We start from the raw sequence: 13356 nt of genomic DNA, 5'->3' as shown, positions 1-13356 counted from the left end.
CAATCAGAACTGCACACACTATTTCAAATGTGGCCTAACTAAAGTTCTTTACAGCTGTAACATGACTTGCCAATTTTTATTCTCTGTGCCCTAACTAATAAAGGCATATATGCCATATGTATTTTTAACCACCTTTCTACGTGTTTTGCTACTTTCAGGGAACCCTGGGCCTGTACACCTAGATCTTTCTGTATGTTAATACTATGAAGGGTTCTGCCATTTACTGTATATTCCCCCCTCCCCCCCACCACTAAATCTTTCAAAATGCATCACCTTGTATTTGTCCAGTTTAAACTCCATCTGCCATTTCTCTAACCAAATCTCCAGCTATCTATATCTTGCTGTATCCTCTGACAATTCTCCTCACAATCTGCAGCTCCCTCAGTCTTTGTGTCATTCACAAACTTACTAATCACACCACCTATATTCTCCTTGAAATCATTTCCATGTATTGCAAACAACAGGGATTCCAGCATTGATCCTTGTGGAACACCACTGGTTGCAGATCTCCAGTTAGAAAAATAGCCTTCCACTGCTATTCTAGTTTTCTATGACTAAGCCTGCTTTGTATCCATCTTACCAGCTCACTGAGAATCCCAAATTACTTCACCTTTTGTATCAGCCTTCCATGAGGGACCTTATCAAAGGCCTTGCTAAAGTCCGTGCGGTTATCAACCATATTGCACTCGTCAATCATTTTTGTCACTTTCTCAAAAAAAGTTAGTGAGACATGATCTGCCCTGCACAAAGCCATGCTGCCTATCACTACTAAGTCCATATTTTCCCAAACGTGCTGATACAACAAGTAATTAGGGATGTTATTTGAATGTCATAATTTATCATGAGTGGAATTGCCTATAAAAGTAGGGAGGTTATCTTTCAGTCATACAGGGCACCAGTGAGACTATAGCTGAAACTCTGTATAGTATTAGTCACATTATTTAAGGAAAATTGTAAATGCACTAGAATCAGTTCATAGAAAGATTACCAGACAAGTACCTGCAATGGGTATATCACCTTATGCAGTAAGGTTACACAAGTTGGACTTGTGTATGCTGGAGTTTAGAAGAGTAAAAGGCAACGTGATGAGATTTAAAAGATCCTTGGGGGCCTTAGCAGAGTGGATGCAGAGAGGATGTTTCCTCTTGTTGGAAAGTCTAGAACTGGAGATCACTATTTTAAAATCAGAGGTCACCATTTAAAATGATAAAGAGGTGTTTTTTTCTCTCTCTTTCCGAGGATTGAGAGCCTTTGGAACTCTCTTTCTGAAAAGTTGGTGGGAGCAGAGTTATTGAATATTTTTAATGCAGAGGTAGATGGACAAATAACATGCAATGTTTCCAGTAAGTCATAAATGGATTGCTGCTCAAACATATAATTTATTTGGTTATCCATGCTTAATCAGTAGCAACATAACAGGCCATTGCAGTTTTAACACACGACATGTTTCCTGAATGTTTACTAAATCATAAATTGCAAACGCATTATCATGCATGTTTCCTTGCTTGAATTTTTCAGGAATTAATATTGACAAGGCCATACGTTTGCTGCTCCTAAATACTCAAAGACGTGAAGGTCGGACTTCTCCATAAAACACTGAAGCTTTCTGCTGATTTTTTTTTCATTCATTCAGGGGATGTGGGTATCACTGGCTGGACCAGCATTTATTGACCATCCCTAAGTTCCTCAAGAAGATTGAATTGAGCTGCCTTCTTGAACTGCTGCAGTTCTACAACTGTATTCATGAAACCCATGATGTGATGTGGACTGAGGTGGACAAAGTTTAAAAGTCATACAACACCAGGTTATAGTCCAATAGGTTTATTTGGAAGTACAAGCTTTTGGAGTGCTTGTACTTCCAAACAAAGCTGTTGGACTCTAACCTGGTGTTGTGTGATTTTTAACTGTATTCATTAAAGACGTCTACATAGTTGGCTTATAAAAGGTGTGTGATTTTTTATTAAATTGATATTGATATTTGAGTTGGTCAGGTCTTTTTTCCTACACATTTCTCCATAACCTCCAACCTGAACAGCCCTTTCCAAAATGCATAAAAGGCCAAAACTGGAGGGATCATCCATAAGGAGAAAGTGAGGACTGCAGATGCTGGAGACCAGAGTTGAAAAATGTGGTGCTGGAAAACACAGCAGGCCAGGCAGCATCCGAGGAGCAGGGCTTATACCTGAAACGTCGATTCTCCTGCTCCTCGGATGCTGCCTGGTCTGCTGTGTTTTCCAGGGATCATCCATAATACAATATGTGTGCATGCATGCACATATTCAGAGTGTCATCACCTATCATTACAGGAGAAGCAGCCTCGTGCATCGATAATACCAGTGGAGAAGCTGTGATAAGGTGGAGGCCGGGACCCCAGCTGGAGCACAATAAAGGTTGGCATTGGGAGATCAGCTGCATGAGAACATCAGGAGACAAGTCCTGCTCTGGGAGTACTGGGAGGTAAGGTCTACTCTGGAAGAGGTGGTTGGGCTGAGTCTTCCAATGGAGTGGCAGGACATGAGGGTACCTTCTCTAGAAGTGACATACAGGAGATGCCTGTGCCAGAAGTGGGGAGAGGGCAGGTTTGTCTGTGGTGGCCAGCTTTCTTTAGGTTGATAAGGCTGAGGAAGCTTTGGAAGCCGCAGAAGAGTGGAAATTGGATCGAATTTGCTAAGAGAACAAAATAAATTCATGTTATTCTGCCATGCAGAACTTTATTTTACATCTAAGTTGGCCATTTGAGAATGTCAGTTTTCTTTTTGTTCCTTGTGCCCAGAAATGGAAATCCAGTCAAATAAGGCTGTCCTCTTCAACCCATTATTTCAGCATGTCGCTGCCCCACTGATCTTACATTTTCATTCTTCCATGAGATATGTGTATCACTAGTAAAACCATTGTTTGTTGCCTATCCCTAATTGCCTTTGAAGTACTTAGAATCATAGAGATGTACAACATGAAAACAGACCTTTTGGTCCTAACCTAATCTAGTTCCATTTGCCAGCACTTGGCCCATATCCCTCTAAACCCTTCCTATTCATATAGCATTTTGAATGGTATAATTGTACCAGCCTCCATCACTTCCTCTGGCAGCTCATTCCATACCTGCACCACCATCTGCGTGAAAAGGTTGCCCCTTAAGTCCCTTTTATATCTTTCACCTCTCACCCTAAACCTATGCCCTCTAGTTTTGGACTCGTCCACCCCAGGAAAAGACCTTGTCTATTTATCCTAACCATGCCCCTCATGATTTTAACAGATTTCAGGCAAAAGAAGTGAAATAGCTGATGCAGACTTGGGCAATTTTATGATTCTATATGCTAAGGGAAGTGAATTGTTCAAAGTGGTGAGGAAGAACTGGAGAGACTGATCCAGATCTTAGTGAGATCAAAAGACAGATAAATTCACCTTCGCTGTTTTTCTCAGGCCAATAAAATGTTTCTCATATTCCACCCCTAAGGTTAATATTTCTGAGCTGATGATTTCAGGCACCCCCATTCAGGGCTGGTGAACATCCATTTCTTCCTGCCATTTGAGGAAGGAGAATCTCCCTCCTCACACTCCTGTCTTTCATCAGGTCTACAAGGAGGCATCAGTAAACCTGGGAGATACACTTTACAGTGCTAAATTATGGTAATACAAATAAAGTGAATGCTATATTTTTTCGGAAGGTCTATTCTTGCTTTGAGTAGCCCTCTGAAAACCTGCTGGAAATAGAACCCAGAAGTAGGTGATCTTTCTTTTTCTAATGTGAATCAGTGAGAGACTCTCCAGTTAAATTTAAGAGGAACTTGGGAATTAAAATCCCTTGAGCCAGGTACTGATGAGTGAGTATATTTGACACTTGTGTCATGCCCCTCAACTTTCTTAAATGTACTCTGGGGTTGTATTCTACCCAGAGGTTTCTTTATATGCCTCAGGAAATTAAGTGCCACCTCATTCTAAGAGCAGCATTATCTTTTATTAACTTGTATGCTTTTCAAATCTTTCCTGAAAAATGAATTAACAACACAGTTTTTTTAAGATAAGAAAACCTATGGAACTTCACAATATTTTCTTTCTGATCTATAATATAAATATATAGATATAAAACCCGAGACAGAAAATTGGTTGCCTGAATCAATCACACCCAGAAATCCTTTTAGTATTTGAATTTACAACTTATTATATTTCTATTATTGTTAACTTCAATTAATTGGATGAAAATGTTTACCTGCCTTAATTTATTGAAAAATTGTGTATAATTCAGAAGTACTTCAATTCAGATATTAAAATTTGCATTTATAATTTAACATGTTTTCATTGGAATACATCTGAAGTGAATACAATGTTTCCTGTGTCAGGTATTTCTGTAGCATTGAAGTAAATGCAGAATTTCTATTAGGTTACTGTTGGATTAATACTCTGGGTTCTAAGCAAATACTTGGAGTGAATTAAGACTAGATATCTTGTGTTTCAATTGCACAAGCTTGTGCAAAATATAAACTCCTGCATGCTTTTCTGCTCCAACTGTTATCTTCTATGTATTTCCATGTTGTGCAATGTGTTAAGGTGATGTGATAGATTGTGTCAGAATTGCATAATGTTGCATGCTGAAGACATGTCGACAATGAACCTGCCATAGACTTTCTTGTTGACAGGTGTAGTAGATTAGTCTTTTGTAGCCTGGCGATTTCAGTCTATAATCTCTTGGATACTGGTAAAGCAAGCTAGTATAGCTACTACAAACCTTTCAGCTCACTGTGGGTTTTTGCATCCATGGAAAATGTAAAGTATTGGTTGGTCCTGGATGGGGATGTAGAGAGGGCTAAAATGGGCACTAAGCTCCTAATGCTCAGTTAATCTGCTCCTGTTAATTGCAATCAAGGCAGCTTTTGATCTATGTGTTCAGGGCTAACTGTGTTGTTCAATGGCTGGATAAATCAGCAAGGGGCTAATGTTGCAAATGGTCAGCGTCACAAGTGATTAGCATCACCTAAAGATAGCTTGCCCTGCTCAAAGCTATTCTGCACCACGTAAAATAAATGTGTTTCATGGTTAGAGTAACTGCTGGGAGTTTTAATTGAAGACAATCTGACCTGGAGAAGAGGAAAGAATAGCACAATACCGGAGAAAACAAGTGCAAATGTTTTCAATTGCGGATTGGAGGTCTTAATGGAGGAGATGGAAGGGAGATGCTGGCAGTGGGAAGGCCAAAATAATCAAGAAGGACAATGCTAGGAGGACCTACATTTAGCGCAAGGATCAATCACCTCACTTGAGTGGTAAAGTTCAGTGATGCAATCTTGAAATACCATTTCCCAATTACTGCACCAATCATCTTAGCCACAAGCTGCTTGCTTGAAACCCTACAGTCTTCAAGATGTAGGGCCACCCATATTGCTTTTAAGAAGCGTGTACCAGGTTTTTGACTCTTGAACAGTGATGGCGTAGTGATAAGATTCCAAATAAGATGAAATGTCATTTGGTGGGAAACTTGTAGGTGGCAGTAGCGGCAAAAATGATATCTCTGATAACTCTTGAGAAATTAAACAAAAAAGACAAGAAAAAAAGCAATTTCTTTGCTACAAAATGTGTGCTATCTCAATTCTTTAACTATTCTTTAATGCTTTCATTGATTCAATCAGTGCCTAAAACCAACCAATCAAAGTTTTATTTTAGGGTCAGATACTGGCCATCAGTCTGATCTGTTGAGATAAATCACTGTGGAGTACTATTTAGATCACAAGACCATAATTTGGTGGCTGCTTGGTTTGAGTGGAAGCTTTCCACCTAAAGGCACTACAGTTAGCAGTAGGAGCAATAAACGCATGAGTGAGATGTTAAGTCAAATCATGAATTTAAAGTCTGGCTGCCTGTCCATTGGATTGGGAGGACCTGCTATCAACCCAGGCATATTATTGTCTGTTTAAAGGCAGAGTTTGCCTTTCCATGGTCACATTACTAAACAAATCAAGATTAGTAATTCTATAAAGATCTCAATGGCATAAGGCTTAAAGATATTTTTGAAATGCACTTCAGAAATGAAGGTAGTGGCACTAGAGAATTCAGCTGCCATGTTTATTTATAGTACCACAAACAGTACATTGTGTCATTCACACCCAATGCTTTTACACAAATTGCACAGATCCTTGTAGAACTTTGAGACAGCCGAGCTACAGTTTTCAGTTGTTACAATTTCAAAATAACGTCTGGTTTTGAAAAACCACGAGAGACAATGTTGCTTTAAACATGCGGATAATTACTGTATCATATAACTGAGGTTTTGTTGAGACAAACTATATTAAAGCTATACTGAATGACCCATCATGGTTTATGTTGGAATAGCATACAACACTAATTAAAGATTGAATAGAGAGAATGATTTAATTAGCATGGGTCTTCTATTCCAGTATGAAATCTGCTGGACTATTCATGATAGCTAGTAATACATTATTTCGAATGTACCAGTTTTACATTGTTATCAGATATGTTTCTGCTTGATTTATTGTTGTCAGAAAAAAGTTTACTTTAAAATGTTATTTATTGGTTCCATTTGTAAAAATAAGAATGATCTTTAGACTTTCACCATCCTCAATCGATTTGGAATTGATTCTTCAATCAAATGATTGCATCCGAAAATAATTATTGCTGGGAATCAAGTTCAAAGAAAGCACCATGTGTTAATTTTAGAATAGTTTACAAATAAAATTTAACATTTGCTCAATAAGATTAATCTGTGCAAGCTTTAGATTATTAAATGAAACGTCTCTTAACAAAACACTCTAAAAAAGGAAAGGCAGGCATGTAACAAACAATACATTACAGCCATCAAAATGTGCACACGATAGCATACAGAGAAGTGACTTTATTGAATTAAGGTTTTGAAGGTTCATTGTGAAGTAGTGCATCCAACATGAAACATGAAATACAGACATGAAACTGATCAAAAGCAGTATATGTTAAGGGTGTCTCTAACCGAATAAAGGGCAATTTAATTTAAAAAATCATTAATAAGCATGAATACATATTTCTATTGATAAATGTACAGTCCAATTCTTTATTTCTTTTTCTTTACATAAGTGGAATATAAGAAATTGATTATTTACAATCAACAAATAACTAATCTATATTTTAAGATCCTCTATACTGGTAACTATGAGCTTGTTCCAGCAGTGGAGCTTTTTCTTCAGTCTCATCCAACTACAGCAGGTGGTGTAGTTTCAGGGAATAATCTGCAAGTTTTGAAACAAGGTCTTTCTCTCTAGTTACATTATTTTTCAGCTTATAGTTACAAAATGTGCAAAAGCTTTAAATTCTTCAGGTTAATTGATGCACCCAATTATGGTAAGACCAATGGGTCCTGGCCCCTTCAAGTTCCCAGATTTTGACACAGTGGAATATTTGGAGTACTTTCATTAGGGCTTTTAAAAAAGTAGAGGCAGATGATTTCACTTCCTGTAAAAATATATAGGATCTAGAAGACTCTTACCCCACCCCAAACGTTCAACAAAAAGAATCACTTAATATCATATGAAGGGACAATGGCATATTGGTCATTCCATACAAAGTTTAGATTATGATTAATATTATAAATTCAAACCACTTTTCAAATCTTTAGAAATTCATGAAAAGGTGCATTTGTGAGCTTCTTAAATAAATTAAAGTACACACACATTAAGTATGTACTTTTGCTTTGGAGATTTCAGGACTATTGATTTCACATGCATGACTGAAGTGGAATGAAACAATAGCAATTGACAAAAAATAAAAAAAATGCTGGAAATACCCAGCAAGTCAGGAAGCATCTGTGGAGAAAGAGAAAGTTAATATTTCAGGTCAATGACCTTATGTTTGAACAGGTAAGGTGAACTGACTAAAAGTTATCATTTCTATTATTTTCCTTTGCAGATGCTTCCTGACCTGTTGAGTTTCTCCAACATTTTCTCTTATTATTTCAGATTTCCAGCATCTGCAGTATTTTGGTTTTGTATCAGTGATTGATGAAATTTGGTACTCCATGGGAGCTTCAATTCAAGACCTGTGATACCCAAGTACTGTAAGTTTAACTCCTGAGAATTCTAACATCATGGACCAAGAGTTGATAAATATTCTGCAAATAGCTGGTCAAATTGAATTGAAAGCTTCACTGATGGGTCAATTTGTTTACTCCATACCCATTACTCCCTAAACTATTCTACCAGTCGCAATCACAGAGGCACATTGATAAGCACATATTGTAATGTGTAACTGAATGGTAATTATAAGACAAAAGAGCATATTCTTAGAAAATAGTAATAGGTAATTGTTTTAACAATAGGTCATTGTCTGAAATATTAAATCCACTTATCTCCACACAGATACTGCTGGACCAACTCAGAAATTTGAACATTTTCAGTTTTCATTTCAGGTTTCTAGTATTTGCAGCATTTTGCTAGAATGTAAGTGTGTTCTTCTTTAGATAAGTGCTCCATTTAATTTGGCAGGAAAAAAAATAAAGAAAGACGGTACAAAATAAAGGACGCAGTTCTAAAAGGGGTGCAAGAGCAATGGACCTGAGATTTTATGTTCACAAATCATTGAAGTTGGTAGGGAGGTAGAGAAATTAGTTAACAAGACATATGGGCAAGAATGGATTAGTGGTGCTGGAAGAGCACAGCAGTTCAGGCAGCATTCAAGGAGCTTCGAAATCGACTTTTCGGGCAAAAGCCCTTCATCAGGAATAAAGATGTTATAGTGAACCATTATAAAACACTGCTATGGCCTCAGTTAGAATATTATGTCTAATTATCATCATCATTTTTTGGAAGAATGTGAATGCATTGGAAATATTTACAAGAATGGTTCCAAGCATAAGATTTTCAATTATGAGGACAGATTGAACATGCTGGGGCTGTACTCTTGATAAGATGGAAGGATGAGAGAAACTTAATAGAAGTGTTCAACAGTATTCTGGACAGCATAGGTAGGATGAAACTGTTTCCATTTACAGAAGGGTTGTAACCTAGAGGATAATGATCTAAGGTGAATGGCAAAGGTGAACAAAAGAAAATATTTTTTTCCCCAGTGAATGGCTAGGATCTGGAATTCACTACCTGAGAATGTAGTAGTTGCAGATATTATCATGGCTTTCAAAGGGTATTGGATAATTATGTGAAATCAATTTCAGGGGTTTTGGGAAAAGGTAGGGGAGTGGAATGATTTCTGTGGCTCCTACAGAGACCTGGCACAGGCATAATGGGCTGATTGGCCTCCTTCAGTGCTGTAATAATTCTATGATTCTATCTATTCAGAGCTTAAAATGACTTGCTTACATCTTTTATAATGGGTATGGAGTGTTTCAAATTTTATAAAATAGATTAAAATTGAGCTTAGCTGTGATCAAACCAGCACAGGATAAGCATAATTTTACAGTGCACCTTAAATATAGCAGTTTGTACAGTACAACTCACTCAGTAACACAGAAGATAAAATTCCAGCCAATCAAACAAAAAAGAAAAGCAAATTAGATAAATTTCAAAGAATTGCAATAGTAGCTTTAGAGTAGAAGCAGCCACACAGAGCAGAACTAAATAATAAATTGGATCAAACAAAAAGAACAAAATATTTCTATGGCTAGGTAGGAAATCACAATGACATTTTTGATTGTACTTAGCCACAGTTATTAATCTTCAAACCGTAATGCAGAGCACACAAATTAACATTGACTAATTAGATAGAGGTTAAAATTTCAGGCTGCATGCTTTTTTCATAAAAGAAGAAAAGTAAGTCCATTTTCACAAGCAACAGTTGGAGATGGCAGTGAATTTACTGTTATTCACAAATCAATTGATAATCAATTCATTTAAATTCTAATCACAGAAAACCAGCCACAAATTGCCCCGCTCCCTAAATTTCTTTAAAATAATACTTCCAGTCAACACTGGAACTGTCATAAAACATGACCAATAGACCTCACAATTTACAGCAATATATTTCATTTACTATAAATTATTTCAATAACCTCTGAATATAAATATTAAAATGTATATTGTGTATTGAAGATAATTCTGATTTTAACCAGTTGTCAAATTAGACACATTCTAAAATGTGTTAAATACTTGAAAATCCTTTTTATTTAGATTTTATAGATGTGAGTTCATCTTTATATAATGTTCAATCTTAAAATAAAACTGTTTATAAAATTTATGTGATGAATTCTATCTGCATAGTTACAAAATCTGCAGGATTTTGCTTTCTAATGAATCACCAGTTCACACAACTGGCTGAATATGTAATGCTGGGCACTGCCCAATTAGAGAATAAATTAAGTACAGGAGTCCCTGCTTTGTTCACTTGATTACAATAAGGGCTAAAACACTTTCTTCAAGAACTGTTTTCGATGCATAAGTAGTTTGGATATACAAATATTGTTGGATTCTCCACAGTGTCCCAAAAGCCTTTTTGTCTTTTTCAAATCTTGTCCTGGTTGTTTTGGCACCCCCTCCCCTTGAAAATAGGTCTGTTCTGTGCAGAAAAATCCTGCTGAGCTTCTAATTTAAAGTGTATTCATGATTATGTGCAATGGATACAGATGAAAAATGTACTTAAAAATAAATTAAATATCACTATCTGAACAGAAATTCTTATCAGTCTCACATCTATGGTTGATTCACAATTTTTCTTTTGAAGGAACCCAAATGTATGGACCAGACTGTTCTTCAATTGCTAGTTTGCATTGGTTGTAAATCGATTCCAAGGTTTCTCCTTGTACTATTGCTGTGAATTTAAACAGAAACAAAAATTACTGATTGTGATTTAAGGTAATTTTCCTTAAATTTATTCTTGCATCTACTTCATGTCATTAAGCCTCCCTCTATTTACACAATTGGTTGTTGATTTGTGAACAGCAGAAATGATCTAGGACCATAGGAGAAGGAGACAGCCATTTCACCTGTTGAACCTGCACCATCGCACAGTTAGACCATTGCCGATCTTTATCTCAACTATAGGTGATCTTTTAAGACCATAAGACATAAGAACAGAAGTAGGGCATTCAGACCATTGAGTCTGCTCTGCCATCCTTTTGATCCATAATCCCTTGATATCCTTGCTGAAGAAGGCTATCAATTCCAGTCTTGAAAATTTTAATTGACTCCAATTACACAGCCTTTTAGGTGAATGGAATTTCATAATTAAATCCAAATACAACTAAGTATTAGGCTTCTATTGAACCAAGTCAGATTAAAATTTACCGTGGTCATTTAATTTTGATTACCTTAAAGTACACATACATCAAACTGTTCATTGAAATTTATTACGAATAGTTCATATAATGTATTTCATATCCTCAGGATACCCCAAAGTGCTGCACAGCTGATGAAGTATTTTGAAGTGTTTATACTAGTACAAAGTTTGAAATGGAACACCAATGTATATGCAGTAAGGCTCCACAAACAATAATGAGAAAAATGGCCAGACAATCTGTTTTCTAGTTGAGGAATGAATCATGTCCAAGATACTGGAAGAACTCTTTCAATGTTATAAAGGTACCATTTATGTCTACCTGAGAGGACAAATAAACCTTCCACCTTAAAAATGACACCTCACACATTGAAACACGACCTTGTGACTTCATTAATGCATTAGTATTGATTATTCATTCTGGGAAAGAAGTTTGTTTGTTACAGCAGGTTCAATCTGCAAGACTGCTGTTCAATTATCTCAAAGATAATCACTGCACAGATGGCAATCCATGCCATTGACTGTCTTATTAAATGACACAGGCTTATATAGCAACAAATGAACCTCTTTCCAGTCTTTTAGATCTACCAGTTTTTATTTATTATTAGTTGCAATTAATTTACTTATTTGTAATATGTCACGTTGCAGCAGATCTGTGTGTATTTACAGCAGGGATTTCTGGGCCAAAAGAACTTTGCTTGTCTGTTAAAATCTTTTCCAAATTCTTTCAACAGTATTTGCAAAAGTACCAAGCAACTCACCTACTTACATCAGAGGTGTTTTAAATGGAAACAAATTTCAAATCTTAATTGTTAAGAATACTAGATCTTCATACAATTATGTGACGATGAATATAGTTGCAATATAAAGAATATAGGCAAAACCTGGCACAATTGCTCAGCAGTATTTAAAGAACTGCCAGCTGAATTTTCCCAAGAATCTACTGAGTTTCAGTTTCAAGGAATTTCATGAAGAGTTTCTTACCTTGATCTCTAGCAAGCTTTCCCACACTATCTAGTGTTTAGCAGCGGTGGAAGTGCTCGCTGCTGCCGGGACTTTCTACGTTTCCCACTGCGGTCTTCACATTTAAAGCTTAAATGTGGACTGGTTCAAAACTGCGTGAGAAATTTCCCTTTACCCCAGAGATGGCTAACAATGGCAAGCTTGCATCCCAGTTTGCCATCACATACTTGGAGATCTTGGTATTCGGAGTGATGGGCATTATCTTTCCCCAGGACTGTCAGTGGAGCCACGTTGAAGTTAACACTCAGATCAATACAGTATTCATGGTCCAGCGGCATGCCCAGATTAATGACCTTCTGTACTCCATAAAAATAAGCCTACCATTGTCTCTCTGTTACTTCACACTCACTTTAACTCTGCTACAGTCTGAATAATGCCTAGCTGATTCTCTGTTGTCAATATGCCCACAATGCCCTTAGGGAGGAAATTTCAGGATTTTGACTTATTGGACGGCGATATATTTCCCAGTCAGGATGGTGAGTGACTTGGAGGGGAAATGGTGGTGTTCCCATTTATCTGCTTTCCTTGTCCCTTGAGATGAAAATGGTCTTGGGCTTGGGGTGCTGTCTAAGTTTCTTAGTAAATTTCTGCAGTGCATCTTATAGATAATACACATTGGTGCTACTAAGTGTCAGTGGTGGAGGGAGTGGATGTTTGTGGATGTGGTGCCTATCTAGCTGGCTGCTTTATCCTGAATAGTGTCTTGAGTGTTTTTTAGTTGCATTTATCCAGAAAAATGGGGAGTATTCTATCACACTCCTGACTGTTGTCTTGTAGATGATGGACAGGCTTTGGAGAGTTAGGAGGAGAAAGTGATGTCTGCAGATGCTGGAGATCAGAGCTGGAAATGTGTTGCTGGAAAAGCGCAGCAGGTCAGGCAGCATCCAGGGAACAGGAGAATCGACGTTTCGGGCATAAGCCCTTCTTCAGGGCATTCCTGAAGAAGGGCTTATGCCCGAAACGTCGATTCTCCTGTTCCCTGGATGCTGCCTGACCTGCTGCGCTTTTCCAGCAACACATTTCCAGCTTTGGAGAGTTAGGAGGTGAGTTACTTGCCACGGTATTTCTAGCCTCTGGGAGAAAGTGAGGACTGCAGATGCTGGAGACCAGAGTTGAAAAGTGTGGTGCTGGAAAAAC

At 37.3% G+C, this 13356-nt stretch overlaps 1 protein-coding gene across 15 annotated transcripts in view; it reads right to left on the bottom strand.

Annotated features, from left to right (window-relative positions):
• Positions 1 to 6032: 6032 nt before the first annotated feature.
• dlg2 (discs, large homolog 2 (Drosophila)) overlaps positions 6033 to 13356 on the bottom strand; it is a 968837-nt gene continuing 961513 nt past the window's right edge. For 14 of the 15 annotated variants that reach the window (XM_043691613.1, XM_043691619.1, XM_043691620.1 and 11 more), the window contains one exon: positions 6033 to 10731. In XM_043691613.1, the coding sequence (XP_043547548.1) occupies positions 10625 to 10731 (107 nt within the window). In that variant the 3' untranslated portion in view covers positions 6033 to 10624. The remainder of the gene's footprint in view (positions 10732 to 13356) is intronic. The other variant, XM_043691618.1, reaches the window with a different exon arrangement.

The sequence above is a fragment of the Chiloscyllium plagiosum genome, chromosome 6 (assembly GCF_004010195.1).
Source record: "Chiloscyllium plagiosum isolate BGI_BamShark_2017 chromosome 6, ASM401019v2, whole genome shotgun sequence".
Taxonomy (NCBI): Eukaryota; Metazoa; Chordata; class Chondrichthyes; order Orectolobiformes; family Hemiscylliidae; genus Chiloscyllium; species Chiloscyllium plagiosum.
Note: the sequence above shows the minus strand (reverse complement) of the source record. Positions and strands in the feature narration are given on the sequence as shown.